This window comes from Vanacampus margaritifer, chromosome 1, assembly GCF_051991255.1.
Source record: "Vanacampus margaritifer isolate UIUO_Vmar chromosome 1, RoL_Vmar_1.0, whole genome shotgun sequence".
In the NCBI taxonomy this organism is placed as follows: Eukaryota; Metazoa; Chordata; class Actinopteri; order Syngnathiformes; family Syngnathidae; genus Vanacampus; species Vanacampus margaritifer.
Window position 1 is genome coordinate 62351987 of NC_135432.1, and position 27467 is coordinate 62379453.

General features: G+C 40.2%; 1 protein-coding gene across 1 annotated transcript; it reads right to left on the reverse strand.

Moving 5' to 3' along the window:
• Positions 1 to 256: 256 nt before the first annotated feature.
• ddhd1a (DDHD domain containing 1a) lies at positions 257 to 15630 on the reverse strand. The gene is given in 14 exon segments (XM_077559949.1): positions 257 to 2808; positions 2923 to 3123; positions 3216 to 3388; positions 4037 to 4101; positions 4682 to 4831; positions 4913 to 4988; positions 5674 to 5936; positions 6332 to 6438; positions 6542 to 6651; positions 7929 to 8076; positions 8319 to 8447; positions 13146 to 13325; positions 14619 to 15234; positions 15237 to 15630. Coding segments are annotated over 14 exon segments (2490 nt in total). The 5' UTR covers positions 15321 to 15630; the 3' UTR covers positions 257 to 2620.
• Between the last annotated feature and the right edge of the window lie 11837 nt (positions 15631 to 27467).

Sequence of the window (27467 nt, forward strand, 5' to 3'; positions counted from 1 at the left end):
ATAAACATTCTGTAACTTTACACCTATGTGAAGTTTAACTACAATTTCAAAACAAATCTTATGAGATTTCAGCTCTGTGTAATTAAAGTCAATTTACCGTTCGTTCACCATCATCACAGTTTGCCTCTTTGGCATCACTTGCGATACAGGACAGGAAGTAGAACTTTATTGAAAGAAGTGAAACAGAACAGGAGATGAAACTTTACGTCGAAATGGTAAAGAGCAAGGAAAGAAACAAGGATGTATGGAAGGAAAGAAGCAAGGAAGGGCGAAGGAAAGGACAAAGGATAAAATTCAATTTCATTCAGGTGAATGTAGCATAGCTTGTTGGCAAAAGCTAATGACTAGCATGAACCTGGTGACAATGCAGGTAACTGCAGTTTTTAAATTTATTTGAATTCCGTTTCAAGAGTCTGTTATCCAAATCATACCACATCATTCACAGAAACACGTGAGAGGCAGTTATTAGTTGTATTCAAAAATAAGGAATGCCCTTTAATGACAAGGAATAAATATTAACAGTGCTTTGCAAGGAGGTTAGGATCCATTTACAGGCATTTGTTGTTATTGCACACAGCAGGGCAAGGACGGGGTCAAAAATCACACTTTTAATGCACATCCGGCTTTCCAGCCCATCTAATAATAACGCCTATTGCTTGATAATGAACATAATAGGGAGTGTTTTGTTTAACGTGCCTTCATTAATAAAAATATACTATCGTTGTTAAAATAAAGTCCAGTGGTGTGCTTTGTAACATCAAGGAAGGCAGCGTGGCTTTGAGTCAACAGGACACACACACACGATTGAACTATGACACTAATGAACAATAGTGCATCAGCCCTTGATTGTTAAGAAGCAACACAGAAACTATGCTTTTCCGTTGAGATGGATTTTTTGAAAGATTTTGAAAATCCAACCCCCAGAGTATGACTTTTTCTGCTATGGGTAGACTTGGAAAAAAAAAGTCTCAAGAAGCCATGCTTGAAAAGACAGCAATGCTGCCATTTTGGCTCAAAGCAGCCATTTTATGTGATTTTTTTGTTTTTTTACAGGTGATTTGTGTAAGAGATATGGACAATTCAGCTCCCCCGCTTAGTGAGTGGTAGATTGACAAATATGCCTGAAGAACTCATATTTAAAATTTAAAAAAAAGACACAGGAGGACTGCCGTTTCGTTTTTCAAAACGGCCATTTTGGCAATTTCCAGGTGTCCTTAAAAGACAGATTTGTCCCCAAAATGTTGTAAATCCATCTCCTACAGCCAGTTTCAGTTAGTAACCTGATATTTGGTAGACACGCGTATCAAGAGTAGACTTTCAAAAAAGTCATGCCTGAAAAGACGCAGGAAGTCTGTTATTTTGGACCAAAGCAGACATGTTGCGCTCATTTTTTCAAAAGTCCCTTTCAAAGACGAATTTGTCCGACGGTTTAGCACATTTTTGTCATTGTGTGTGGGCGGAGCATGCCAGAGAGGTTTGACGGCTCACCATAAAACATGAATCGGTCATAACTCCACAAGGGCAGATCTTGATCAAACACAGGCAGCCCCTCCTGGCAACAAATGTACTTACAAACAGTAATTGAAAATCATATCATGCCAAAATTGCATGTTGCGTCCTTTTAAATAAACTAGTATGCTTTTGGCTGGTTTCAAAAGGCAAACCAATGTATTCCAACAGGCAGCTTTGTCATGAAGGCTTCAGACTGGCTCGTACGTGCGAGGCTGTAAATACTGAAGCGTTGATGCTATGCTAATTAGCTACAGTGTTTTTGTGGCCATAATGTAATTGGCTATTGTTTCAGGTGCAATTAAGTACACTAAAATATCCTTCCAGTGGAACCTCTTAAGTGGACTTTCATGAATGTGGGATATCATATAATACCCAATCCCTCATTATTTCCTGAAAGCTCACACATTCACATTTTTTAATCAAATAATCATGTTATGTCTCAGTCAATCCTCCACAAATAGATTGGAATTATTTTAAAAGCAATACGATTGATTAACTATTTACTCAGGGAGCGAGAAAATATCGCAATGTAGTGCAGCATTAACGATAACGATATAACAGCTTCAAATGTTCTATCTTCAAATGTGTTTATTTACTTCATTGCAGTTGTACGTTGTTGCATTTTGAAGAATGTAAACATGTAACAGAAATGAATGAACCATTTTTAATCCTTCCCGTTAAGCCATCTATGACGTTTTGCATTATGTTAGCATTAAGCTAGCAGGCTTTCGTTGTTGTGATGTTATACGACAGACTCCCATTTGTTGATACCAGTATGACAAGTGGCGCTAAGGATTACTTTATAAAGTGTGTTTAAATAAGTTTAAATGTGTTTGAAGGGTGTCGGAGTCCCAAGACAAAAAAAAAAGAAAAAGTAAAAGCCCAAATTTTCACCGAACGTGGGTGGGTTTGGAATGTATCCCCTGCAACAGAAGGGGGCTGTGCATGCTTTCCTATGGTGAGAAAACTAGTTTTGATCCACTTTGGAGGTTCCACTGCACTGGAATGAAACTAATTGAAGTCACCTTATTAGTTCACAGAACTGGATCATAAGCAAAATAGTATCTAAGTATAAACAAAACAAAACAAAAAAGGATAGGGGTGAGGTTCAGTCAGGTTCGGGGGTGTCCCCTCCTGGGTCGGACGGGGTGTTCCTCTGCTGGTACATGAAAGTGAGCAGGAAAAGGGCGATGTCGTGTGAGCACCAGTAGCCTGTGTGCGACGTGACGGCTGACCAGTAGCGACTTTCCACCAGGCCCTCGCGCAGCTCAAAGTCAATACGGCGCTCCAGCTCCACTGGGGAAAAATAAATAAAAATTAAAACACACAGAGGGTTCAACTTTCTTTGCTGTAATTGAAAACTAATGATACACGAAAGACGATTGCGAGGGGTTCCGGGTTGTGACCCACATGACACGTCTGCGTTGGGCGAGTTGGGCCGGGCCATACTGGAGAGCCCGTACGCCGATTGGCTCTCGGTTCGCTTCTGCTGCTCATCGTCTTCGGCGTTGGATCCGCCCTCCAGTCCCACGGAGACGGTGGGTTGGCTGTTGGAGCGCGAGAAGCGGGAGAAGAGGATTCCACCGATGCCCTTCCCGATACTCGCCGCTCCTGCAGAAGAAAGGAGAAAAAGAGGCAAAACTCAGCCTTGGTGCTTTAAAGGCAGGGTAGCAGCACAAGATAAGGTTCTGAGGACGTCTTACCCAGGATGCTGGCCTTGCCTAAGTTGGTGATGGACTCTCCGTAGTGTCTCCGGGGGAGGACAGGAGAAGTGCTGGGACTGGGGATGCTCTCTGTGTCGGACGTCGGCTCCTTAGTCAAGTTGAGGAAAGTGGGTCGCACCTCGTCGTAAGGCGCCGAATTAGTTGCGCTACACCTGGAAGGGATTCATCAAAAATTTCTTCCTACTCCTTTTGAACATGTAAATTATGACATTATTGATGAATTATTTTATTTCTTCAAATTTAAATTTTCACTTATATTTTAAATGTTATGTGCTTATATATTTAATAAACCAACCCCCACCCCCCCAAAAAAAAATTAACAGTGGTTATAAAAAGTCTACACACCAACTGCTGAAATGCTATATAAAAAAGGGACCAAAATAAATGATTTCAAAACTTTTTCCACCATTAATATGATCATTCAATTGGATTTTTTTTTTTTTTAATTTTTTATACAGGTATAAAAAGTCTACACACCCCTGTTCAAAACATATTCCAGCATTAATGTGACCTATAACTTGTAGACAACTGAGATAATGTGCTTGCACAAGTGTGCACACCCTGTTACAATGCCTATAAAAATGTTTGATAACGCATACTAGAACAACTGAACGTTGTTTGTCCCATTTAAAATGAGTTTTGAATGTGATTAATTCCGGGGTGTGTACACATATGCCACCACATTATCTCAGTTGACTACAAGTTATAGGTCACATTATATGTTTTGAACAGGGGTGTGTAGACTTTTCATACATAATTGGACATGGATTTATGGAATCTTATTTCCACGTAAATCTTACCAGTGTATCTGCACAGGTGCAACATTGTTGTAGTGTTTGAGGATGAGGGGCTCCAGTCTGTAGGCCTGGAAAAAAAACAGCAGAAAATTGGAGTTAATAACTTTAAAAAAAATAAATTCTGTGTTTCGCTAGGTGCTGCTGTTTAGGTCCTGCTGTTTTGTTTCACAACAGAGTTCATGTGGGCTCTGCAGTTTTTTTCTTAACTCTTTGACTGCCAAAAACGTTAAATAACGTTTAGTAAAATCCTATGGAGGAGTGCCAAAGACGTTAAAAGACGTTTGTTTCAAAACAGAGGTGAAACTAACCATTTTCTATTGTTGATTACTGAAAAACAGAATAAGGTAGAAACAAACTTTTTTTTCTGGTGAAAGATGAGAGTCCAATCTTTCTTTTGGTAGTATGTGTGTTTCCACAGTCCAAACACATAATTTTCTATGGACCTTGAAAGATCAGTCAAAATGCTTAAAATCAGCTGGCACCCACGGCATCCCTTTTCTGAAAACGTCTGTCAGTCAAAGAGTTAATACTCATCCATGTGTGACAACGTCTATGAACAAAAGTAATAGCCAACTAACTATCTGGTTTTTTTTTTCATTTCCTGTTTGAGAGATGCCTTAATTTCCACAAGTATTTGGGGCAACTGACCACGGGGTCCGTCGGGTGGAAGACGTTGAAGAGGCGACTACAGATGGACGTAGGAAGGATGTGGTCCTGGTGGCAACTGGTGCCAGGCCGAATGCCCCTCAGTGCCAGGAAGACCGCCAGAGGAGAACCCATGCAGAAGAAGTTTTCCACCTAAAGTATTATTAAGTAAAAGAGATGCAATTTAATCAACAGTTTCCATTTGAGTTGCATCACCCGTCGACATGTACAAACCTTAAATTTGAGTGCAGGAGGTGCTGACGGTTTGGAGGCTTCCAGTGTTAAAAGTTGATGCTCCAGCTCTTGTAATCTGTACACAGATATAAAATTCACTGACTTTCTGAGTTACATGGAGGTTGTTATTACACATACTGGGCAGGTGGTGGTGCTAGTGAGCTGCAAGGTGAAAACATGATGCGTTAGCATAGAAAGTACAGGGTCAAGATTCAGATTTGATATACAGTTTGCAATTGCATTTTCATGTCATATGGACTTCTGTACTGATAATTTAATATATTGTGATAATATTTTTGAATGTTTTGTAAATTATTGGTATCTTCATGTATATGTGGTATTTTTGGCGAATATTTGTATTAGTCTTCTATTTTTTAATTGTAATAATTCCCCCCCAATATTTCTTTTTTTTCCTTGCTAATACTTTTTTTCTCTAATTGTATATTGTTCAATCTGATTAAATTGTTCCTTTTTTTAAAAAAAAATTTTTTAACTTGTACATTTTCCGTCCAATATTTTTGTCTTTTTTTAGGTATGCTTTTGCATACTAATAATTTTCTAGATTTTCAGAATTTTTGACATAATCTCAGTATTTGTGAAAATCTTCAAATATTTCAGTATTTTCCTGTAAATAATATTATATATATTATAATATTAATAATAGTAATAATATCAATACTATACAAGCAAAAGCCTATTTGTCATAATTTCCATTACGTTCCGGCAAATTCTATAACATTTCAACTAGCTGCGAGTCAGACCTGTTCCTAGTGTAGCGCAGTTGCTCTAGCAGATGCCTCTCCTCGTACGACGTCCAGTGCTTGTGCAGCTCCTCCTCCACGGCGTGGTGCTCCTGAAGGCAGAAGCGTACGGGGTCCCAGCCCGTCATGATGTCGTATGTGATCACGCAGCCCAGCGAGTGCGACACGATGGACACTTTGCCTCCCCTCTCCTCGAAGTCGGGGTTGCGCGAGCAAAACAGGCAGTACAGTCTGTTGAGCTCCTGGGTCAGTCCCTTAGTGATCTGAACGGAAAGGAGCATACCAGTCACGTGACTACTCGCCTAACCGCTCGCCCACCTCACACACACCCACTTGCTCTACTTGCAAGCAACTGCTGGAGTTGGGAGTTGTATCACTATGGAGGATCTGTGTTTTTTTTTTTTCTTGGCTTCTCGCTTCACTGCTTGTCACAAAAAGCTGCTGTGCATAAATGATTTGATTGGCAGCAGCCAATAAAGCCGCACTGACTAAACTTCTCACATCAACTCTTACCAGCCTTTCACACAGCCATTTAGGAGGAGGAGTTACAGTATAATGCATGTGAGTGATTGGTCGGTGCATTTCCTTGACTTCTTTCGTCACTGCTTACCCGCTATGCACCCGCACATTTGTTGAATGAAGTGTGACTTTGACTTACTTCGTCACGGTAGAGGGGACTGTTGTAGTACATGATGTCCATGGCGCTGCTGTTGAGAAGGTCTCTCAGGCCTCTCAACTTGTCTGGTGTAATGGAGTCCACTGTATCTACACAGAGACACCCCACAGCGTATAAGTAAGATGATGCCAACATTCCCTCAGTATTGCTAGTTTATTATTCCTCTTCTAAATGCACAATGGAATGACAAACCTCCATCCAGGGCAAGTTTGGAGCGCCACTCCACGGGAAGGAACTCCACATGCTCATCATTGTGCTCTGAAAAGTGCCTTTCCTCCATTTTCCTCACACCTTCCCTTAACCTGAAAAACAGCAGATGGGATGTAGAGTGTGTTTTACTTTGGAGGATTGGCTGTATGAAAAGCAAACAGGAAGTGGTTTGACGTGCCACGTCGACGTTTCCTCTTTGCTGAAGAAGGTGTTTGTAGACCGTAATCCCGATGTAGCTGCTTGTAAGGCTTAAAGTGCTCCACGGCTCGGCTTGGTCTACTTTACCTGCTTAGCCGACCTAAGCCTCGAGCGACGGCCTGACTATCTTTGTGACACAGAGACACACATGCCTTGGTCTGGCGAGATCAGGGTTTCCTACAGGTCTGGAGGATAAATGGTTCCCCACATATTTTCTTAGGTCAAAATTCATGTTTTTCGGAATCAATTATTGCCTGTTGTTTTACTGTATCATGTTGCGTTAATACAGCTAAAAGTTTTACATTGGGATATAAATTGGAAGCAAACTCGCGTCCAAATTTGATTAGAATTGGAATTATATCTGGATTCAAATTTGGACTAAATTTGCATGCAAAAAAATAACCAAATTTGCATCCAACTTATTTGGAATTTAACTCTTTGACTGCCAGACGTTTTCAGAAAAGGGATGCCGTGGGTGCCAGCCGATTTAAGCATTTTTGACTGATCTTTCAAGGTCCACAGACAATTATGTGTTTGGACTATAGAAACACACATACTACAAAATGAATGATTGGACTCTCATCTTTCATCAGAAAAAAAAGTTTGTTTCTACCTTATTCTGTTTTTCAGTAATCAACAATAGAAAATGGTTAGTTTCACCTCTGTTTTGAAACAAACGTCTTTTAACGTCTTTGGCACTACTCCCTAGGATTTTACTAAACGTTATTTAACGTTTTTGGCAGTCAAAGAGTTAATTTGAATCCAAATTGGAAAGAGAAAAATGTGGGTCTTGATTGGCAAGACGAATTGAAATCTTATTTTGGAGATTGTTTTGAGGAAATTTGGGATTTCAGTGTAATTGTAACTGAAAGAAATCCAAAGCCAAATCTTGAGAGGCCGTTTTTAAAATGAGATTCCACATTTGAGCTTGAAGAGAAGGTGTTCCACCTGGTGACTGTTACTCAGAATGGGTCAAAGAGCGATATTGCCGCAATGTCTAGACTTTTACACGGCGATGCAGCATCCCACAGTCCGATCATTAATGCGTGGCAACATAAAATAGGAGGAGAGTCAGTGTCTGTAACTTACTCCCCCACTTCTGTTCTGTCAACACAGACAAGGCAGAAAAATGTCTCCTTTACCGGAAGTGCAAAAGTGGACTAAAACTCACATTCCAGTGTTTTTGATAATGCGGCCCTGGTCCATCTTCTGCCCGATCCCATGGACCACAAAGACAACATGCGTGGTCCGTGGGGGTCTGTCCTCCGGAGAGGCCTCCTCCACATAGCCGCGGTGCAGCCGGGTTCCGCTGCTGGAAGCTGTGAGAGAACATGGTAGGGATTGAGGTGCGGACCTGTTGCTGGTGAGGTCAGACAGTGGAGCAGGCGAGTCTTTATTTAGCTCTTAAGTCATGTGTTGTGAAAAAGGTTCAAAGAGGCGGTGGGAATTTATGTGGGCTGGATTGCAGTTGGAAGGATTTCGCGTTTGAGGACTCGGATTACGTCGCCGTACAAATCAAGACATCATATCATAAGGAAACTAGTTTCCGACAGTGACAGACCTTTGGAGAAGCCCAGTTTTTGCGTCACGGTGCGAGCGATTTTGGACGTGGTGGCGTCACTGTAGAGGTAGACCTCGTCCACACTGTGCCAGTCCACGTGAGTCCGACTTAGCTTCAAGCTGTGGATGGCTGCAGGATGGGGACGGTGAGAGAGAGCAGAGTGAAGACATGTTAAGAAGAGTATCAAGGTCAAACAAATGTAAGCGTTGTGTGTTGATAGGTTTGGTCGCATGCAGTCTGAGGGACTGATTTGCATTTGGAAGGAAATTGGGAGTAAGAGTCAGTTCTTACTTTTTTGTCCTGCTTACACAATACTATTCTAGTATTTATATTCTTGTAAGGCGGCGACAAGAGCAAGTAAGAACCACACAAAAAGGGATAGATAAAACCGGTTGACTGCCCCTGTACGACAACGCCCTTTGGATGTTCTGAACAGCAGCACAGCAGCGAGATCACCGAGATGAGATTGATGTGAGACTTTGGCGGCGGTCCAGTGGCTCCCTTGCACAGCACTCAAACAATTTGGGGAATGAAGTCCTTCGCAACAGGCTGAAGGACTTGAGGGACAATGCAGTAAGTCCCGATGACGACTGACAATTTCACACGAAGCAAAACTGTACAAAAGCAGATGTTTTGGAACTGTTAAACTACAAAATAGGCATAAAGATGTATAATTTGGTCGCGTAATCATTCTTGACACAATCCAGCCCAATTGGTGTGCATTATTACTATTATACCTCCGCCACAGCAAGTTTGCTGCTGGCTAAGAGAAAACCGCTGTGACAGCAGCAACTGGGAGTTGAACTACCGCTACTCATCAAATGCTAATTCAGAACATTCAGGGAGTGCCAAAAGTATGAAACCAGAGGAATGGAAGCCTAGGCATGTACGAAGGCTTTATCATATGGTACAGAAGAAAACACAATGATGTGGTGTCATCTACGAAATGCTTTATCTTGGCAAAGGAGCGCCATGTTGTCAAGTTTACACCAGCAAAACAAACCATGAAAAAACACAATAACACTTGCACTTTGGATTACTTCTCAAACTGTTTTTTCATGTTCACAGAGAATGGGATTTGCCATGACGTTAATATCAGATACAAGACTTAAAGGGGAGATGAATGCAGCCCCGCATCACTGTAAAGGGGGACGGAAATCACAAGCCCTGAATGGAAATTATATTAAGCCCAGGGATGTGATTTGACCAAAGTGAAATTATCTGAAAATTTAGCCGGGGGTCTGGGGGCCGCTGGCACCCAGCTAGGTCCAGGGCAGCGCCCTGGTGGGGGGACAAGGGGGGCGAAGCCCCCCGGAGCTCATGGGTTTTCCGTGTTTTTAAGTACTTTCAATGCACTCACATGACAAAGAAATAGACAAAACAACAGCATAAATTTTCAATGTATATTGAACTATCCCATATAAAATGGCAGTTTTAGTCAACTCAAAATCAGTCACATTCAAAAACATTGGACTGCCTTTGCTTTTAAAAACTATCACTGAGAATATCATCATATCTAACTAATGTGATTACTAAGTTAACACATAAATAATTTTGAAGAGTTCAAATTTCATGAACAAATAATTATATCATGACCAAATGAAAAGTAACTCATATTAGAGCATACCACAAATGTCTTTGTTATAGCAGAAGATGTTATCTGTCGGAGTCATGTGCATACACAATGAACTACTAAAAAAATAAAATAAAAATAAAATAAAAAAATCGGAATTTTTTTTTGGGGGGGGGGGTAAAAAAAGCGGAATTCCGCGAATTAGCGGAAAAATCACATCCCTGTAAGCCTCCTCAAATCCGATTCTGATTTGACATGCAAATGATGATATAATCAGCAAAAAGATGGTTCGCTAGAGGGTTGTGCATTTCCTGTTTTACAGTGAGAGACATTGCATTGTGAAAGGAAGGGGAAGGCAAAGTGCTTACGGGACCGGCAACCAATCATGAAGAATTACACTTAAGTCGTTTAAAAATGCTATGCTACATTGTCTTGTCGTGCAGAAAAGGAGAAGAGCTAGGTTAGTAAGAGAAACAGGGTCAGAGCTCCACGTTTGTAGCACTAACATTCACATTCTCTCAGGATTATAAAGGCAAATGTGTTGTTGGCCACGAATGAGAGGAAGTTTGTGGAAGCGGAAGTAGATTCCTGAGTTGAGTTGAGGCCGAATACCACCAAGAATGTTGCATTGATGGCTACAAATAGGGGAATCAAATTGTCTCAAAAGTAGCCAGTCTCGGTCAGGTAGGCCGTGAGATACTGTTTACTATTCCAGTCTCACCTAAGGTTCCTTTCCGGGTTGCCTTGGCTCACCCTTGGGGAGCTCGGTCAGAGACTCGGGCGTCTATTTCGGATGCACGGGTTCCTGGCAAGGTGTCTCGGGCAGATCAAGTCAAAAGGACACCACAGACTTTGGAATACTTTGGCATACTCCTGGTCATGTAGCATTTAAGTGTGTGTTCTGGCGGAAAACTCCCGTGTCCAAATATGGTCAATTTCCTACTTTTCCACAAATCGATGCCATTGGTCAGTCGTCACAAAATTCCACAGTAAATAAGAATTGTGTTCCGCAGGTCATGTTCTATGTAAGCATGTATTACATGTCATGTGGACCAGGGATAGCCAGTATGGTATGGCATGGTTGATTCACGATCAAACCTAGGAAAGCAACAGAAAGAGTAGCAGAACCAAACTCTAGGTCACAGCACACAAGAGGAAGTTCTAGCAACTAGTGCCAGTTACGGCTACAATGGATCAACATATTCGATCCTTTAAAATAAAAAGGGGAGTCTAGTCCTACAAAGTTCAGGGCTCTACAGAGGCAGAGAGGATAGAAGCTAGTGGGTTAGGGTAAATAGAGTGAAAAGAAAACGGGTCTTTTTTGTTTTTTTTTACAGTACCTTGGCAGCGTTTGCGCTTGTGACATGTTGTTCTAGCGCTCGTCTGATAGCCGCTCCATTTGAACAGAAAGGGGAGGTAGAAAGGGGGCAGGTGGGAGAGGACTAACAACCAAGAGAGAGTGAGTGATGGCCATTAACACCGGCGCCTACCCCGGTCATTGCTGTTGAGCAAGTCGGTCGAGTGGCGTTGCTATCAGATTGCCGCTAGGGCCATGATAGAACGCCTCAGTATTGTTGCCTACTACCAAGCCTTCCGATCTGATAAGCAGCGCTGCTTGACACATGCCGAAGATGACCGGGGTAGTGACTGTAGAAAACGAGGTTAATACTTAGCATGGCATTTACTGTAGCTTAACATCATATCCTTTGAATAAAACATAATAGCAAGGTTGTTATAGTGTGGCACCTTGACTTGAGAGTGCCCCAACTTAGGAGTTTTCGAGTATGAGGCAATTTCTTGCTTTGTGTTGCAAGGCAATGCAGTTTTTGTTATTTATCAAAGCGAATAGCAAATACAGAATGAAAACTGGTGATCCGACTCCAGCTCGATGTCACTCATCCAAGTAAACATTGTATTTCATCTAACTACAAAAAAAAAAAGTTAAGTTAAAAAAAAAAAAGAGGCATTTAACTCATTCACTGCCATTGACGGCTATAAACGTCAAAAATTCATTTGAACTATTTGTATTAGTTTAACATTTTTTCCCCACTTTTGTTAACAAGAGTATGAAAACCTAGAATTTTTTTATTGCACATTTAGAACAGATATGAAATTTGTGATTAATCGCGAGTTAACTAGTGCAGTCATGCGATTAATTACAATTAAAAATTTTAATGGCCTCTTGCCCCTAATTTTTAATAATCTTATTTTTTAATAAATTTATGGCAGTGAATGAGTTAAAGTCATTTATTTCAATTAGGAAAATTCATTTGATTTGAAAATAAATCAAGTCACCAGTTTTGTCAAGGAATGATTTAAACTCTTAAGTCAAGGTAACACTCTACTGTATGTTATAAAGGCCACAGATACAGAAATAAGCACTTTGTAGAAATCCACTCATTTAGGCCCATTTAGGTCTATTTAAATTATAAGGAGATATCTGGGTTTGACATTTTAAAAGGCCTAACTCAGCATCTGTTTGCCAAATCAGCAGGTTTTGAATATTAGACGCGACTAAAACATTGATTCCTATTCAAAGTCGGCTGTTTTGTAAATGTCAGCGGCGTTTTCCTCAACCGAGGTGAAAAGGCTGACGAGGAGGCAGAACCAAAGACCTGCTGAGTACACAAGATACGAGCCATCGGGGGGGGGGGGGAGTCCATTGGCTTTGAAAGCCATTAAGTGGTTGATGGGGTATGTCGAGGTAACCTAAATGGAGGCAAAAAAAACGAACTAAGTAACATGGCTGTCGTTGACATTTTGGAACTGGTATGTGACAAAAACTGCTGCCGGGCTCACCAGGAATTTGTTTAGCTTTTTCTTGGTTCTGTTTTTTGTGCATCAAGGAGGAGGAATTCATTGTCACCATTGCATAATGTAATGTAATATATAATTATCTCGATATTGTACAGCACAGCCAGACCATTTCCTATGCCACAGCAGGTTCCATTTCCTGTTCTGTGGTTATCATTACCAAACTGTCATATGAGTGTAAAAAGACATGTAAAAATAAGACTACATACCCTTTGCAGACACCCAATAGAGGGTAATGGCCAATAAAGATGTTCTTTGTAAACTTCGCTAGTTATTTTCATGACAGTCATTAGCCATTACAATAGCAACAACAGCATTTGCCTAGTAAAATAAATTTGACTGAACTACCTGTAAAAAAACCAACAACTTAAGAACGCAACAACAACAAAATACACGGGCTCCATCGTACTTGAGCTATGAAGTGAAGAGTCGTGGCTCACCGTCTTTCCCGTCGACGGTCCTGACGACCATGTCGCTAGCGTCAAAAGTGTCTTGCGTTTGCTGCCCGTGGAAGTGGCTGAGGTGCTCGCATTCGATGAGGTCACTCTCGTCCTCCTCTAGGGGCAGCCACGTGCCGTCGATGAACCACTGGCCTCGCAGCACTGGAATGTGGTCTTGCTCTGCCAGAAAGAAAAAAAGAAAAACATCTTATTGATCTGCTTACTATCTTGCTATTTTATTATATCATGCCAAGTGTTACCATTCTAGAATTTGATCACTTCTCATTAAATGAGTTCAATATTTAATCTTTCTCACTTTTCATAACCACAACTAATTGCAAAAAACTATTATTCATGATGCACTTCGCTACTGCTTATGGATACCCAGTAGTCTCTGCAGTTGTGTAAACAAGCGTGCCAGGCTAATATGAGGATATAGGTTATGTCGCTGCTTTTCTGGAAAGGGTTGATTGTAATTTAACTCAGACAAATCCAGCAGGGCCAAGTCTCAGTGGCTTATGGAGTTGGGCCAGCTGTGATTAGTCTTGCACATTAATCAAGTCTGCTGCTGCTGTGACCAATGACAAGGATGAAAATAATACACATGTGGATCAAAGAATATTTAAACGGGAAAGATCGTAACGCTGACAAAATGGGTGCAGGCTTGTTTGGTAAAGTGTTCAGGCCAGATTAGATAACACTGAGCATTTGTGTAGAACTTCATCAGTACATCTTCGGTACTCTAAATCAATGGCACTCCAGCGGGTACATGAGATTTTAAAATATATTTTAAAAGTATATGTAAATATTTCTCTCTCTCTCTCTCTAAATATATATATATATATATATATATATATATATAAATAAATTCAGTAGGCAAATTGAACTTCAGTGTCCTAAAAACCCAGAATTTCCCTCATACCAGAATTATTTGACCCAACTTGTCATATGCCACCGAGAATCACCTATCAATCACTTGAAAACTTTATTTAAAATTCTGTTAATTTTTTTTTTTTTTTGAGAACAGAGCTTTACGACAGTATGATCCCAAAAGATGACACTTTATATTGATAATAATCTGTATGTGCACAAATCATTATTTATAATTAAATTAATGATTTATTCTTTTTTTTATTATTACATATTTTTATGTCCAAATAGGGTCAAGAGACCACATAAATACAAACAGATTTTCCAAAGTTTCATAATAAATCAGACAATGATGGCACATTGAATCTTGAATCTGTCTAACTGTACATTATATAAATGTATGTATTTTTTTTTTATTGGCGAACGTAAATAAAAGAAGGAGCTTGAAACGGTCTCCAGAACTGTCTGGGTCTCTACCACGTTTGCACAGGTTCCTGCAGAAAGATGCACCTGTTATATCTTGAATGATCTTGGGGGAATCTAGATCTAATCCAGTAGAGTCCAAAATGTCTGCATTTAAAACGAACAGTAAGGTTTACTTACGCTTCCAGTAAACAGGGTAGCATCCCCTTTTTCTGACGTCCACCTCGTAGAGTCCCCCCCGCACACAGACAGGCTCCACGTGGACGTCAATGCTGTCAGGGTCCCTCTCATCCATGCTCGTGGACGGCGTGGATGTGTCCAAAGACCCCCGCTCTCCGAGGTCGCCTATGGTCCGAGTTTCCACCGACATTTCTACGGTCACTCCGTCGACTTCCACCGGGAGGCTCGCCGCACCGGGGTTAAGCTCGCTGTACTTCCGATACATGAGCTCGATGTTAAGCGAGTCGTGTCCCACGAAAGGCTTCCACGTCTTCTTGTCCTCCTTGTAGAACCAGCGAACCTCCTCGGGACCCAGCTCGGCCACCACGTCGCCGAAGTGGTGCCTGGAACTGTTGGACCGCGACCGCTTCCGCCTCTCGAACAGCGGGCCTTCGCCGTTGACGTCGCCCGCGTATGATGAGGCGGTGGCCGGGCAGCCGAGATCTAGCCGGAGCCCGTCCCGGTCGTCTAGCAGGTCCAGTCCAGGCTGGACGGACGACATCCCGGGAAGCACGGCGTTTTCCATGGGGCTCATGTCTTGACAGCACTCGTACCCATCGCTACCTACCGAGTGCCAGTGTTTTTATTGTTGTTATTAGCCGCCGTCACTCCCTCCAATTGACATTGTTTCTCTTTTAAAGACGTAATGTCACAACTGTTCATAACTATTTGAGCCACTTAGCATCACTCTAGCTAGGTAGCTAGCGAGCTAGCCGCGGCTAACGAAGCCGGTAGAAGTCCGAGGCTAGCTTATTAGCGAGTCTTGCTATTTCACTTCAAACCCGTTATTTTACCAGCTTTCCTCGCGGATCTTTAACCCACCATTGCGACCATTTAACGGTCATGTTACTTTTAAACGTCCTCGCGTAGTTTCTAATGCTAAATTCAAAGGAAGTAGTGGCAGACGTAGTAGTCCATTGTGAGTGAGGGGAGCCGAGTGGTGCGCGTTCGCAGCTTGACAGCTGACGCATTGACGCGAGAGCGCGCACGTCGAAACCGTGCGAACGGCTGACGTCGTGTTCTGTCCACAAGATGGCGACAAAGTCCAACCAATGGCGACAGCAGTGCTTTATTAGTAACAAGCACATCCGCTAGATAGCGACAAAGACCGTTTGCAAAGATGCTCCTTGTGGATAGGTCAATACTGTTGCAGGAATAAAGTCCTGTTTTTCGAACAAAAGTGTTTTTTTTCTTTCTCGAAGATAGTCCCATTTATGAGAGAGTAAATGCGCCTTTTCCAGAATAAAATGTATAATATTACGAGAATAATTTTGCAATATGGAATTGAAACTTGAACGTTTACTTTATTTTTACATTATCAATATTTTATCTCTGAAAAATACGTTATTCTCTTAAAATTATGGCTTTTTATTCTGACAGAATACATGTTTTTCCTCCTTGTAAAGATTATGACTGTTTTCTCTTGGGAAAAAAAAAATCTTGGTTATCATAACATTACAATTCATGATTGATGCATTAGGTCGTGTCATCCTAAAAAAACAAACACACACCCACTTCTGGCATAAAGGTAAGGTATTTTTCAGTTGCTATCATTAGCTAATGTAGCTTTTTAACTATGATATTTATTTATTCCATTTTTTTTCTATGTTATGGAAACTTGCTGTTTAGATAGATCTGGAAGTTAAAGCCTCCATTTACTTTGACATTTTCCCATGGAAAATTTGTCATTATTAAAAAAAATAATATATATATATATATATATATTGTTTTTAGATGGTTGAAAATCTTTCAAGTTATTTTATTTTTTTCCGTTCACATCTCAATGTTGGAATTGTTTTGAATCGGGTGAGAAAAGAGGACCTTGTTGTATAACGTTACTGGTTAGTCATGTTTTGCAGGCACCTGCATGAGTGGATGAGCAACAAAGTGGCCATTTTCCTTCCAGTAAGTGAGCCAATAGATATTTATAACCAGCTGCTCACCTCTCTCCCCCTCCTCTGCCGTCCTTATAGAGCTCCCCCTTTAAAGAGCACTCTTGTCACTTGTTGCCTTTGTTCTTAGACAAAGACAACTTGCCCTTCATCTGCCCGTAATTGGGCCCTGGGACTCTTGGAATGCGCTTGATGTCTCCGCTCCAATAGACAGCAGTTGAAAATGCAACCAAGCGTCTCGACATATATCCTCCGGTTTTGTTCATTGTGTTCAAAAAGGGGGGGGATTTATGAAAAAAAAAATCGACAAGTTGACCCAATTTGGTGACCGAGCAGCTTGACCTCCTCACGAGTACCTGGTCAGCATAGAAATGACAACAACCAAAAAAAAAGTGTTGTACTCCGCAGTCTCCACTTTGCTGTTGAATTCTGTTTTCTCTTTAGCATAAATGGTGCGGCTCGAAATGAAACAAAAAACAAAATAAACGCACACGCTAACATTATATTGTCCTGTTGTGACAGTAGTCCACAGTCTCCACTTTGCTGCAATGCCCCTGTCCTCAATCTCCTTTTGAATAAAATTGTAGAACTCCCCTCAGTCTTCTCTTGGATAACAAGATTCTGAATTGTCTAAAAGTGCAATAATTCAGGTCTTTCATAAATGTAAGAAAAATACTTTTCAATTCATGTTAACAGTAAATTTCGAGAAAACTAAGATTTCAAAAATTGGCCTTCAAAATTCTTGGAAATGTTTTTAAGAATTTATGGGAAAAAGAGAGATTAAAATAATCGATTAATGGTTTTATGGATCCACATCGGGCTTGAAAAGGAAAATCGATTTGATATTGATTATTCGATTCGATTGAGTCTCCACTTTGCTATATTCCCCCGTTTTTTCGCTCCCCTCAGTCTCCTCTTGGATGCTATTTGTAGAAATGAACACCCTGAACTGATTGCCAGCTGCCCTTAGTCTCTTGTCAGATAAAATGTGTCTACTTACCTGGTGATGTTCTCGTACATGAGCAGCTGGACTTCCTAGTCAGGCTGAACCCTGTTTTCTCCGTCCGGTTTTCTAGTTGCCCTCCTCTCAGATAAAATGTGAAATGACAAAAAACTAAACACACATGCTAACCTGTTTAGCCGTTGACACTGCACTATGATACTCACCTTCCTGCAAAGTAAACACAGGAGACTCTGGTTCTTCTCCACTGTTTTGCTCGCGTGATGCATTCAATGCGTTGTGTGGATTTTGCAGTTTCCTGTAAAAAGCGGCGTTGCGGAGCATGTTTCAAGGCCAAATGTGTCACTCGCAGTTACGCCGGGCGACGCTGACCATGCACACATGGCTAACCCTCCTTTTGCCGCATTTTTAGCCAAGGGGAAGCAATTTAGCCGGTTGAAATTCCACTCACAAATTATTGTCAAAAGGTAGTTGGCAGCCGACCCAAAAACAATATCTACACAAAAGGACTCTATTTTTTCCCCCTTAATAGCATCTAATCTTAAACTCTGGCAAGCATTAGGGGCGTGTCGTGTTTGAGGCGTGTGGGAAATCTCAGTATATTAGCTGGGAAATTTGTAACAATCAAGTGAAATGTTGGAGGACTTGTGCAACTGTAACATGTGACTTTGTGTGCGTGAGTGTGTGTCCTAGCCCAGAACCAGAGAGCCGCTCTACTCCACAATCTCCACTTTTCTGCATCAACCCATTTTCTCCTTGGTAGAAATCTCACAAGTCAAAAAGACAAAAAAAAATAACACAAGCCAACATTAGTTTACAGCTTATAGTCCACAGTCTTCATTTTGCTGTAGTGCCCTGCTTTCTCCCTGCCCTCAGTCTCCTCTTGGATAACATTTGTTGATGTGACTCAAAAAATAAACATACATTCTAACATGCATGCAATGTTATATGCCCCTGTCTCTATTTTGGTGCAGCATCCCGTTTCCTTTCTGCCCTCAGTCTCATCTTGGATATTCATTTGGTAGAAAAAATAAACATGCTAACATGCTTAATTTTCGTGTTTTGTTGCTACCCTCAGTATATTCTTAGCCAAAAAAATGTAAAACAAAAACCCACTCATGCTAATATACTTAGCTCTGGATACTGAAGTATTCAACTCCACAGTCTCCACTTTGCTGCAGTCCACTGTTAACTTGCTGCCCTCAGTCTCCTCTTGGATAACATTTGTACAAACGACCCATAACATAAAATTACAACGCACACGCTAATGTGCTTAGCTTTGGAAATGGTAGTACTTAGTATTACTGTCTCCACTTTGCCGCAGTGTCCTATTTTCTTATTGCCCTCTTCTTTTGAATAAAAAAAAATGTACAAAATAAACAACAAAAGCACCAAAATAGATAGTTTTCCGTCAACTCTGGAATCCATTAGAGGCGTGTCACATCCGAGGCGTGCGTAAAATTGGAAGATTAGCTGGGAAATTTGTAATCATCAAGTGAATGTTGGAGGATTTTCGCAACCGCAAACATGCGATTGTGTGTGTGTGTGTGTGTGTGTGTGTTTTTGTGTGTGAGATCAAGCAACCTTGTCCAAGCCCTTTAGTGTTGGTCATGACTCATTTACTCCTGAATCCTTCACCTTTCACCCCTCCTTTGCTGCACACTCCATGATGTAATGTGTGTTTTTCACCACCACCACCCCATCTCAAAAACCCCACCCGCCTTCACCCATATCTAGGTGGGGAGGTAATGGATGAAGATGAAGCTGCCCCCCGTCTGGTCCTTCCATCCCTGCAGCCTGTAGCCGTGGACGGGCAAACGTCTCCGCCTTTACCCCCCCCCCCCTTTCCTGGATGTCTGCTTCCCAGGTGCCAGCCGCTTGTCGGTCCCGCTTTGCCCCATAGTAATGACCTCCTCCAGGGCAAGCAGACCCATTGTCATGCGATGTCTGATATGCACCGGAGCCCCTGGTCTGCCTGCCTGCCGAGTGGTAATGCAACCTTCCTTAAGTGAGGTGTGACTTTAACTACAATGTGACCACTTAAATAATGGACTCTATTCTATTAGAGGCGTATTTTAGTTTGCATACATAGCAGTTCTTTTTGCAGTTATTTAAATGAGACTTCAACTCTGCAAAAAATGACAAAGCGTTAAGACACAGAAAAATTAGTGATTATACTGTAAATTGAAGTATGACAGATACTGATATTAATTAAAATTACTTGTGAATGATGTGATGATTTTTTGTGTGATTTCCCGATTTTTTAATTATTAATTTGGTGAGACATAGTGAAACGAAATTGGTAACGTTTAAAGGTTAATACAAATAAAAATGCTGTAATATAGTACAATAATTTTGTTGAAAAAAGTCACTCATGTCTACAAATATTAGATTTTAGCAATTGATTCTAATGACATTTCTTATTTTAAGTCAAAAATAATTAGATTATCCTATGAATTATTCGAGTCATATTAATTTTATTTTAGTAGAAATATTTGACTTCAGTAATTTTATGAAAATATATTTTAGTATGTACTATGTATGTTTATTTTGAAATATGAATATTAGATTCATGTGATCTTTTTTATTTATTCTAATTAATAAATTGACTGGAGTTATATTTGTTTCCAATAAACAAGATTTTATTCAAATTTATTTTATCGTGTAAAATGTTCATCGATTAGTCCTTTTAATTTTTTTAATTAATTAATTATTTTTTTTTTAAATATAATACAAATGGTAAATAAAAAACAATGAAAAATAATTTTGATAAAAAAGTACTCGATTTTAGTCTAAACTAACTATTAATTTGATTAATATTATATTTATCAAAAGTTAGTTTTTATACTTAAAAAAAAACATACCGGTATTTGATTTTAGTAATGTTTCATTGGATGTCATTGTTTTTATGTTAATATTTTGTCAAAGTCATACATTATTATTATTTTTTTATGGTAAATAAATAGTACTTAAAATACATTTAGTAAATAAAGAATAACTACTATCACACGAGGACAAAGAAAAGTATGTGGAATCTGAAGACGTTAAATATATTAATATATGAAATAAAAATTAAAATGTTAATAATATCTAACAAATCCAGCGAAAATAGCATCGTGTTTGTAAGACAGAAAGTATATGACAGTGTTTTCAAATGAAGTGTGATGGAGTATGTGTGTGGAGATTGAAAGTGGTTTGCAAATTGGAGTTTAAAAAAAACAAAAAGTGTTTAATCCTAACAGGTTAACACTCCTGCCTCCGGTTTGACGCATACAAAGCAAAAGTGAGAGTCTCCCTGCTATCCTGGCTGCTTTTTGTTTACTTGAGCATGTCCATCAGGATTCCCCCCCATACACGCAGAAAAACAGAGGGATGAAGAGAGGGGTAGCGTGAACGGGTGGAAAGACACACCTCATTAATCTCCGTGGCACTTAACACTCCGCGCTTGTCTGCTTTAGCGCCTTGTTTACTTTCTGGGCGAAAGTGAGTGATGCTCATTAAAAAGCACAATGTGAAAGTCTATATTTACTAAAAGCGTGGATGGAATTGCTCAATATGCAAATTTTTCCATGGGTTTGACTTTTCTGAAAGCTATATATATATATATATATATATATATATATATATATAGATAGATATATATATATATATATATATATATATATATATATATAGATAGATAGATAGATATTCAGTGGTACCTCGGAGTTCGTTCCTGCGAAGTGTTCAAAGTCCGAATTGTTCAACCTCCAAAACATTTTCTCCCATAGGAAATAATGTAAATGCAATTAATCCGTTCCCAAGCTCCAAAAACAGAAAATTCCTATTCTAATTTCTATTTATGTTTTTTTTTACATTTACACCCTGTACAATATTTAAACAACAAAAAATACCTTACCTTTTTTGTTGTGGTGTGATGGCATCAGTGGAGGATAAATGTTAATGCTTGCTTTAGTTCACTGCTGAGTTTGTGTATTTTACTTTGGGCATATTGTTAGACTACTAAGCGGTCCTTGCGTGCGTTGTTTAACGTCAGGCACGTTGTTGAACAGCTAAGGGGGGCCAGTATTTATGGAAGTAGTCACGGTAGTTACAATGGCGCGATAATCTCCTTCCTAATTCCATTTGCTGCCACTGTTGTCTTTCTTTGAGCCCATGGCGAAGAAAATTCGTGGAAAAATCAAAATGCACTCTGGACTACGAAGCACCCGTTTTCAAGGTACGTTTGGCTTAGCTTGCTTTGCTTGGGTGTTGGAACTTAGATTTTTGGGTTGAAGTCTGAATTGTATGAGTTCCGAGACGTTCAAACTCCGAGGTTCCACTGTATAAAAGTGAGAGTTCTCCGCCCTCAGGACCTCTAACAAGGAGACCTACATGTGTTCTCGCCCATCTCGGATGATGTTTCACACTGTCGGGCTTGACTTATCTGCGCGAGCTTCCCTGGGAATACAGACACAGTGTTGGAATGTTTGTACAGAATAGCCCGGAGGGGGGGGGGGGGGGGACAGGCGCATAGACGGGTATGCTTCAGACTAGAGAGGCGGCTGATGTATAGATGAGGCCCACATGTTCCCGAAGATTACCACATGTAAATCTGTGAGTGTGAGGGGGGAAAAAACAAGCGTAATTGGTGAAGATTCATTCTCACGTGGCCACGCACGGTGTAAGATGTGGTGGAGACACTCCGAGTGTGAACGTCTTCATTTCTTTGATCTTGTTCTTTCCCCCGCTTCTTCTCTTTTATAGGACAGCCACTGCGAGGGAGATGGCACCACAAATCTCCGTCACCATCATTCTAATGGATGACAGATGTTAGCGTTAAAACATAAAGGGATGAACAAAGCCAAACAGAGGAATTTTGAATCATTAACAGTGGTTAGCTTCTGTGTACTCTTGCTATCTTTCTATACATAATTTGTGTATTTTCCCAACACAACCCATTAACCACTAACCCTAACCACTTATCCTAACCCCCCCCGACCCTAATTCTATCCAACGAACCAACCGTAGCCACAAAACCCTACCTTAAACCCAGAATACTATTAGCATTAGCAATAAGCTAGCGAACTAAAAGGCTAAGCTAGTTGCTTCAAATATATTTACTTTTTCCGTAAACTTCACCTCCTTGAAGTCTCTTTTTTAGTGAATTGCTTGCCAAACTGCTGATTATTGTTAAGTGCGTTTTTGAGTGGATTTCCACCGGTAATGCGCTTGTATCTCAAGTCAAGACACAAAAAAAAAAACATCTGAATGATGGCTCAGAGGAGCGGAGGGCCTCATTATATCTCTGTCCATGCGGGGCCCCTAAATCTGACCCACCCCCAGCGACCGTTCTGTTTGTTTAGAGCGTCGGAGCCTTCCTAAGTTACGTTTGGCCTAATGAGGCCATTATCTGCCAGTGATCCACAAAGGCGCTTGCCCTCACCTCTCTTGTTCCACCCCCCTCCGCGTTCCTCTCCACCTCATTTCACCACCACTTTCCCTCTCTCTTTTTTTTTCCTCATATCTGCGAGACATCCTCCCGTTTCCTCTGTCCGCCGACATGTGCGTTTTATGTCGACGTTGGGAACTACTTGGGTCTGGTTTTAACAGCCCAACACCTGCGCACGCTGTTGCCGCTCTTCATCATCACATGACAGGACGCCTTAACGGTCTTCAGGGGACGACTGAGGGAGATTTGTGAAGACACCTTCAGAAGCGCTGCAACATGCAAAGAGGGAATAAAAACAATGTGCTCCGGCTAGATTTGGTGAGGTCCACCATGTGCTTTGCCATCTAGGTGGAGGATATCTTGGACAGAAAAGTTGTCGGAGGCCCATTTTTTTTCTCCATTTGGGGGGGTCCGAATGAACAGATAAGATGGGAGATGCGACAAACAAATGGTGATAGTGACATTGATGTTTCTGCATCTGGCAATTTATTATTATATTATATTATTAGTATGGGATTTTTTTTTAATGGGCTTTAGGTGAACTGATGAATACACACATGCTCGCACGCACGCACGCACACACACACACACACACGCACATACACATACTCACCCACATACAAAAAAAAGGGTATATATATATATATATGTGTGTATATGTGTATATATATATGTATATGTATTTAAAAAAAAAAAAAAAAAAAAACATTTATTAATTTTTTTTTAATTGATTTGTTGGATTTTTTTTAAAAAAAAAAGGAGAGCAATGATGATGTCAAATCGAATGAACAATACTGAGCTCTCCTGTAAAAAAAAAAAAAAAAAAGATAGTGAGCGAAAAACGTGGAATATATAGCAAGAGAGGGTGCCAAGAAGCCAAAAACACTCAACTATGTGGAGGAATTTCTGGCAAGTGCTGGCTGCTTAGGTAACAGCAATCTCCTATCTTCTTATAGAATGCCTGCTCTGTGGGGTGACAAGCATTACAAAGAAAACAATAAACACACTTCAAATCTCCCAAATACATGTGGGAAAATATGTTACGGTCGCTTGTAGAGTTGTTTAACCTTCATGCTACTGCTAGAAAAGCAAAAAGTCAGAAAAATCCCATTAGGCATTATTAACTTTATTTAAGGTTAATGAGAGGCACTTAAAATGGCAGCACTTGTGCTGAATCTCATTTAACTCATTCACTCCCAGCCATTTTCCCTAAAGCCACCCCCCTTTGCTTCCAGCTGTTTTACTGGATTTGGACTGATTTTGCAAGGCCCGCAGAAAATCGTGTTCTATTGCTATAAAAACATGGAACCTACCAAAATAAAGATTAGAGCCCCCGGTTTCTATCTGTTTCCGTTTTGCAGCAATTAGCATTAGAATATAGCTAAGTTTCATCATTAGAGCTTTTTGCAACATGGCCCTGGTTGATCTCTTATACTCCGCTGCCATCTGCTGGCCGTTTTTGTAATAATTACCATTGCTTCAAGCATTCTCTTCAGTTCAGAGGCTGCATCAAAGTCTTCTGTAAACATGGAAAAAAAAAAACGTATGACACATCTTTAGGCGCAAATGAGTTTTTAACATGAGCTTGGCTGTGATTGGTTAATTCTGAACACAGCCACATACGAAAGGGTGTGCACACATTATTGCAGTTGTTTATTTTTTATCGTATAGGGTGTAGGTCACATTAATGGGAGAAAAGGTTTGGAAATGAATTTTTTTTTCATCACAAAAACCTGACATTTGAAAAGGTGTGCAGACTTTTTATATCTAGTGTATGGACAATGTACGTAAATATGAGTCTGTCCATTCACACACCTTTGAAATTATCGTCATTCTTCCCCCATAGATTTGAGGTAAAATCATGCAGTTTTTTTTTTTTTTGTCTCGGCATGCTGGTCATGTTTGTTGTTATTCCACCATTTTTGGGGACCTTGTCGCTACAGGCATATTTACTTCTACTTTTTTTTTTGGTATCATTTCCTACTACATGATCGTGAGAGCACATTGTTTCGATCTGCTCCAGGAATCCGGCCTGAGAAAAAAAAAAAATCACCCGAGTGGATCAGAAGGTTTCTCATGCTGCTTTTCTAATGCCATCCATTTGTTGTCTGCTCACTTCGCTCCAGCTTTAGCCGCATGCTAAATTCCTGCACATGGCTCAACGCCCACCCCCCTTTTTTCCTTTTGTATTTTTTTTTGCGTGCACATTTTTGGCTTCCTGCTAGGCCCTCGTTATCATGCACCAGATTGTGTGGTTGCTTCGTCTTCGTTCCCATCTGAAAATAGATGATTAGAGTCAACGCGGAAGACAAATGCAACTTTTCTGGATGCTCTAAATCTGTTTAGGCACATTTAATAGTGTCAATTATTGAGGGGCCAGACGCAGGACTCGGCCCTTTCTGTAGTCCTAATAACATCGGCTGCAATGAGAAGCAGATGCTGACCTGCTTGGTCTCTTTGAAAAAAAAAAAAGACATTTGAGTAGCTCTGCTTTTAATTTATGAGCCCCCTGCCCCTCCCCATCCTTCACATCTGGAATTCTTTATAATTAAAACATAAAGCCCGACGTTGTACTTCCACCTGTCAAACGCTGAGAGGATGAACATAGTAATGGGCTGGAGGGAGGGACTGCTTATTTTTTGCAAGGGGCAATAATGGGGTGCAAAGAGGGATTGTTTTTCTTTGTGGCACCGCATAGTTCCAGGATAGACGTCACATTGGCGTCGGTTTACGGGGATGTAAAAAGTCGAAAAACAAAATCCTCAAAAAAAAAAAGAAAAAGAAAAGCCGTTTACTTCCTGACTTCAGAGCGATTACATTAAGACGCAGACAAAAGATTTCCGATCCCATCCGGAAGCGCAGAGTTCCAGATTCATAGATTTTCTCTTCCCGTGTACGTGAGTTATATATTAGAAGCCAAGAAACGAATTGGACACGGCTGACGAAAAACATTGTTACCCGTCCGTAAAAGGGTTTGTCCCACAAATCAACGGGACACATTAGACTGTGTAGGTGTGTGCGTGTGGATCCTTACAGTTACCTGCCTTTCATTCAGGGTTCAAATCCTGGTCAATGCACCATTCCACCCTCCAGTGGCAAGCCTTGATAAAAGAGAGGATTGTGTCAGGAAGTGAATTCAATACAGGGAGCCCTTGACTTACGTACGAGTTATGTTCCTACGCTGGCGATGTCATCCGACATTCGATTTAAGTCGGATTTCACCGGTAAAGTCGATATTTACATCAAGATACTTCATACAGTGATTTGAAAAAAAAAAAACATATTTGCACCACCTGGAAAATGCCAGAACCACTATTTCGTGTTAACTACGGACATAGCTTTTTTTTTTTTTTTTTTTCAGGAAAGCTCAGTATTGTTCATTCGATTTGACATCATCATTGCTCTCCTTTTTTTTTTTTTAAAAAAACAAACAAACAAATCAATTAAAAAAAAATTAATAAATGTTTTTTTTTTAAAATATATATACATATATATATACATATACACACATATATATATATATATATATATATATATTTTATTTTTTTTGTATGTGTATGTGCGTGTGTGTGTGTGTGTGTACGTGCGTGCGTGCGAGCGTGTGTGTATTCATCAGTTCACCTAAAGCCCATTAAAAAAAATCCCATACTAATAATATAATATAATAATAAATTGCCAAATGCAGAAACATCAATGTAAGTTATCACGATGTAGTGGCTCTCGCTAACAGACAGAATTAAGTAACCGGAATTAGGTTAAAAAATTCTATATACGTAGACCATGTTTCTATAAATTTTGATATTTGGTTTTTATTTGAGGCAGATATTTTTTCCATTAACACTTTGACTGCCAAAAACGTTAAATAACGTTTAGTAAAATCCTATGGAGGAGTGCCAAAGACGTTAAAAGACGTTTTTTCAAAACAGAGGTGAAACTAACCATTTTCTATTGTTGATTACTGAAGAACAGAATAAGGTAGAAACAAACTTTTTTTTCTGATGAAAGATGAGAGTCCAATCTTTCATTTGGTAGTATGTGTGTTTCCATAGTCCAAAGACATAATTTTCTGTGGACCTTGAAAGATCAGTCAAAAATGCTTAAATCGGCTGGCACCCACGGCATCCCTTTTCTGAAAACGTCTGGCAGTCAAAGAGTTAAAATGTGATTTATGAGGAGGTTAGACCATTGGTCGATATTCAGAGTTTGTTTGTTAACTACGGACATAGCTAATGGAGACTTAAACACGGAAATGTGGCATGATTACTGTGGGAAATTAACGAAAAAGAAGGTGCATTTTGATTGTTTTATACGCATGGCCTAGAAAGAATTATCATGCAAATATTCACATTAATGACTATGATTTGTTTTTGAACCACATCTACTGGATTAGCGTAGGTTAGTGATGGACTACGGAACATTACAACTTGAAATCCCCTAATCGTCAATTCCCGCCCATGACGAATGTTCCAGAGTGCTTCCGCATGTTCGGCAAACGCTTTATGACGCCTTGCGAAGATCCACGGAAT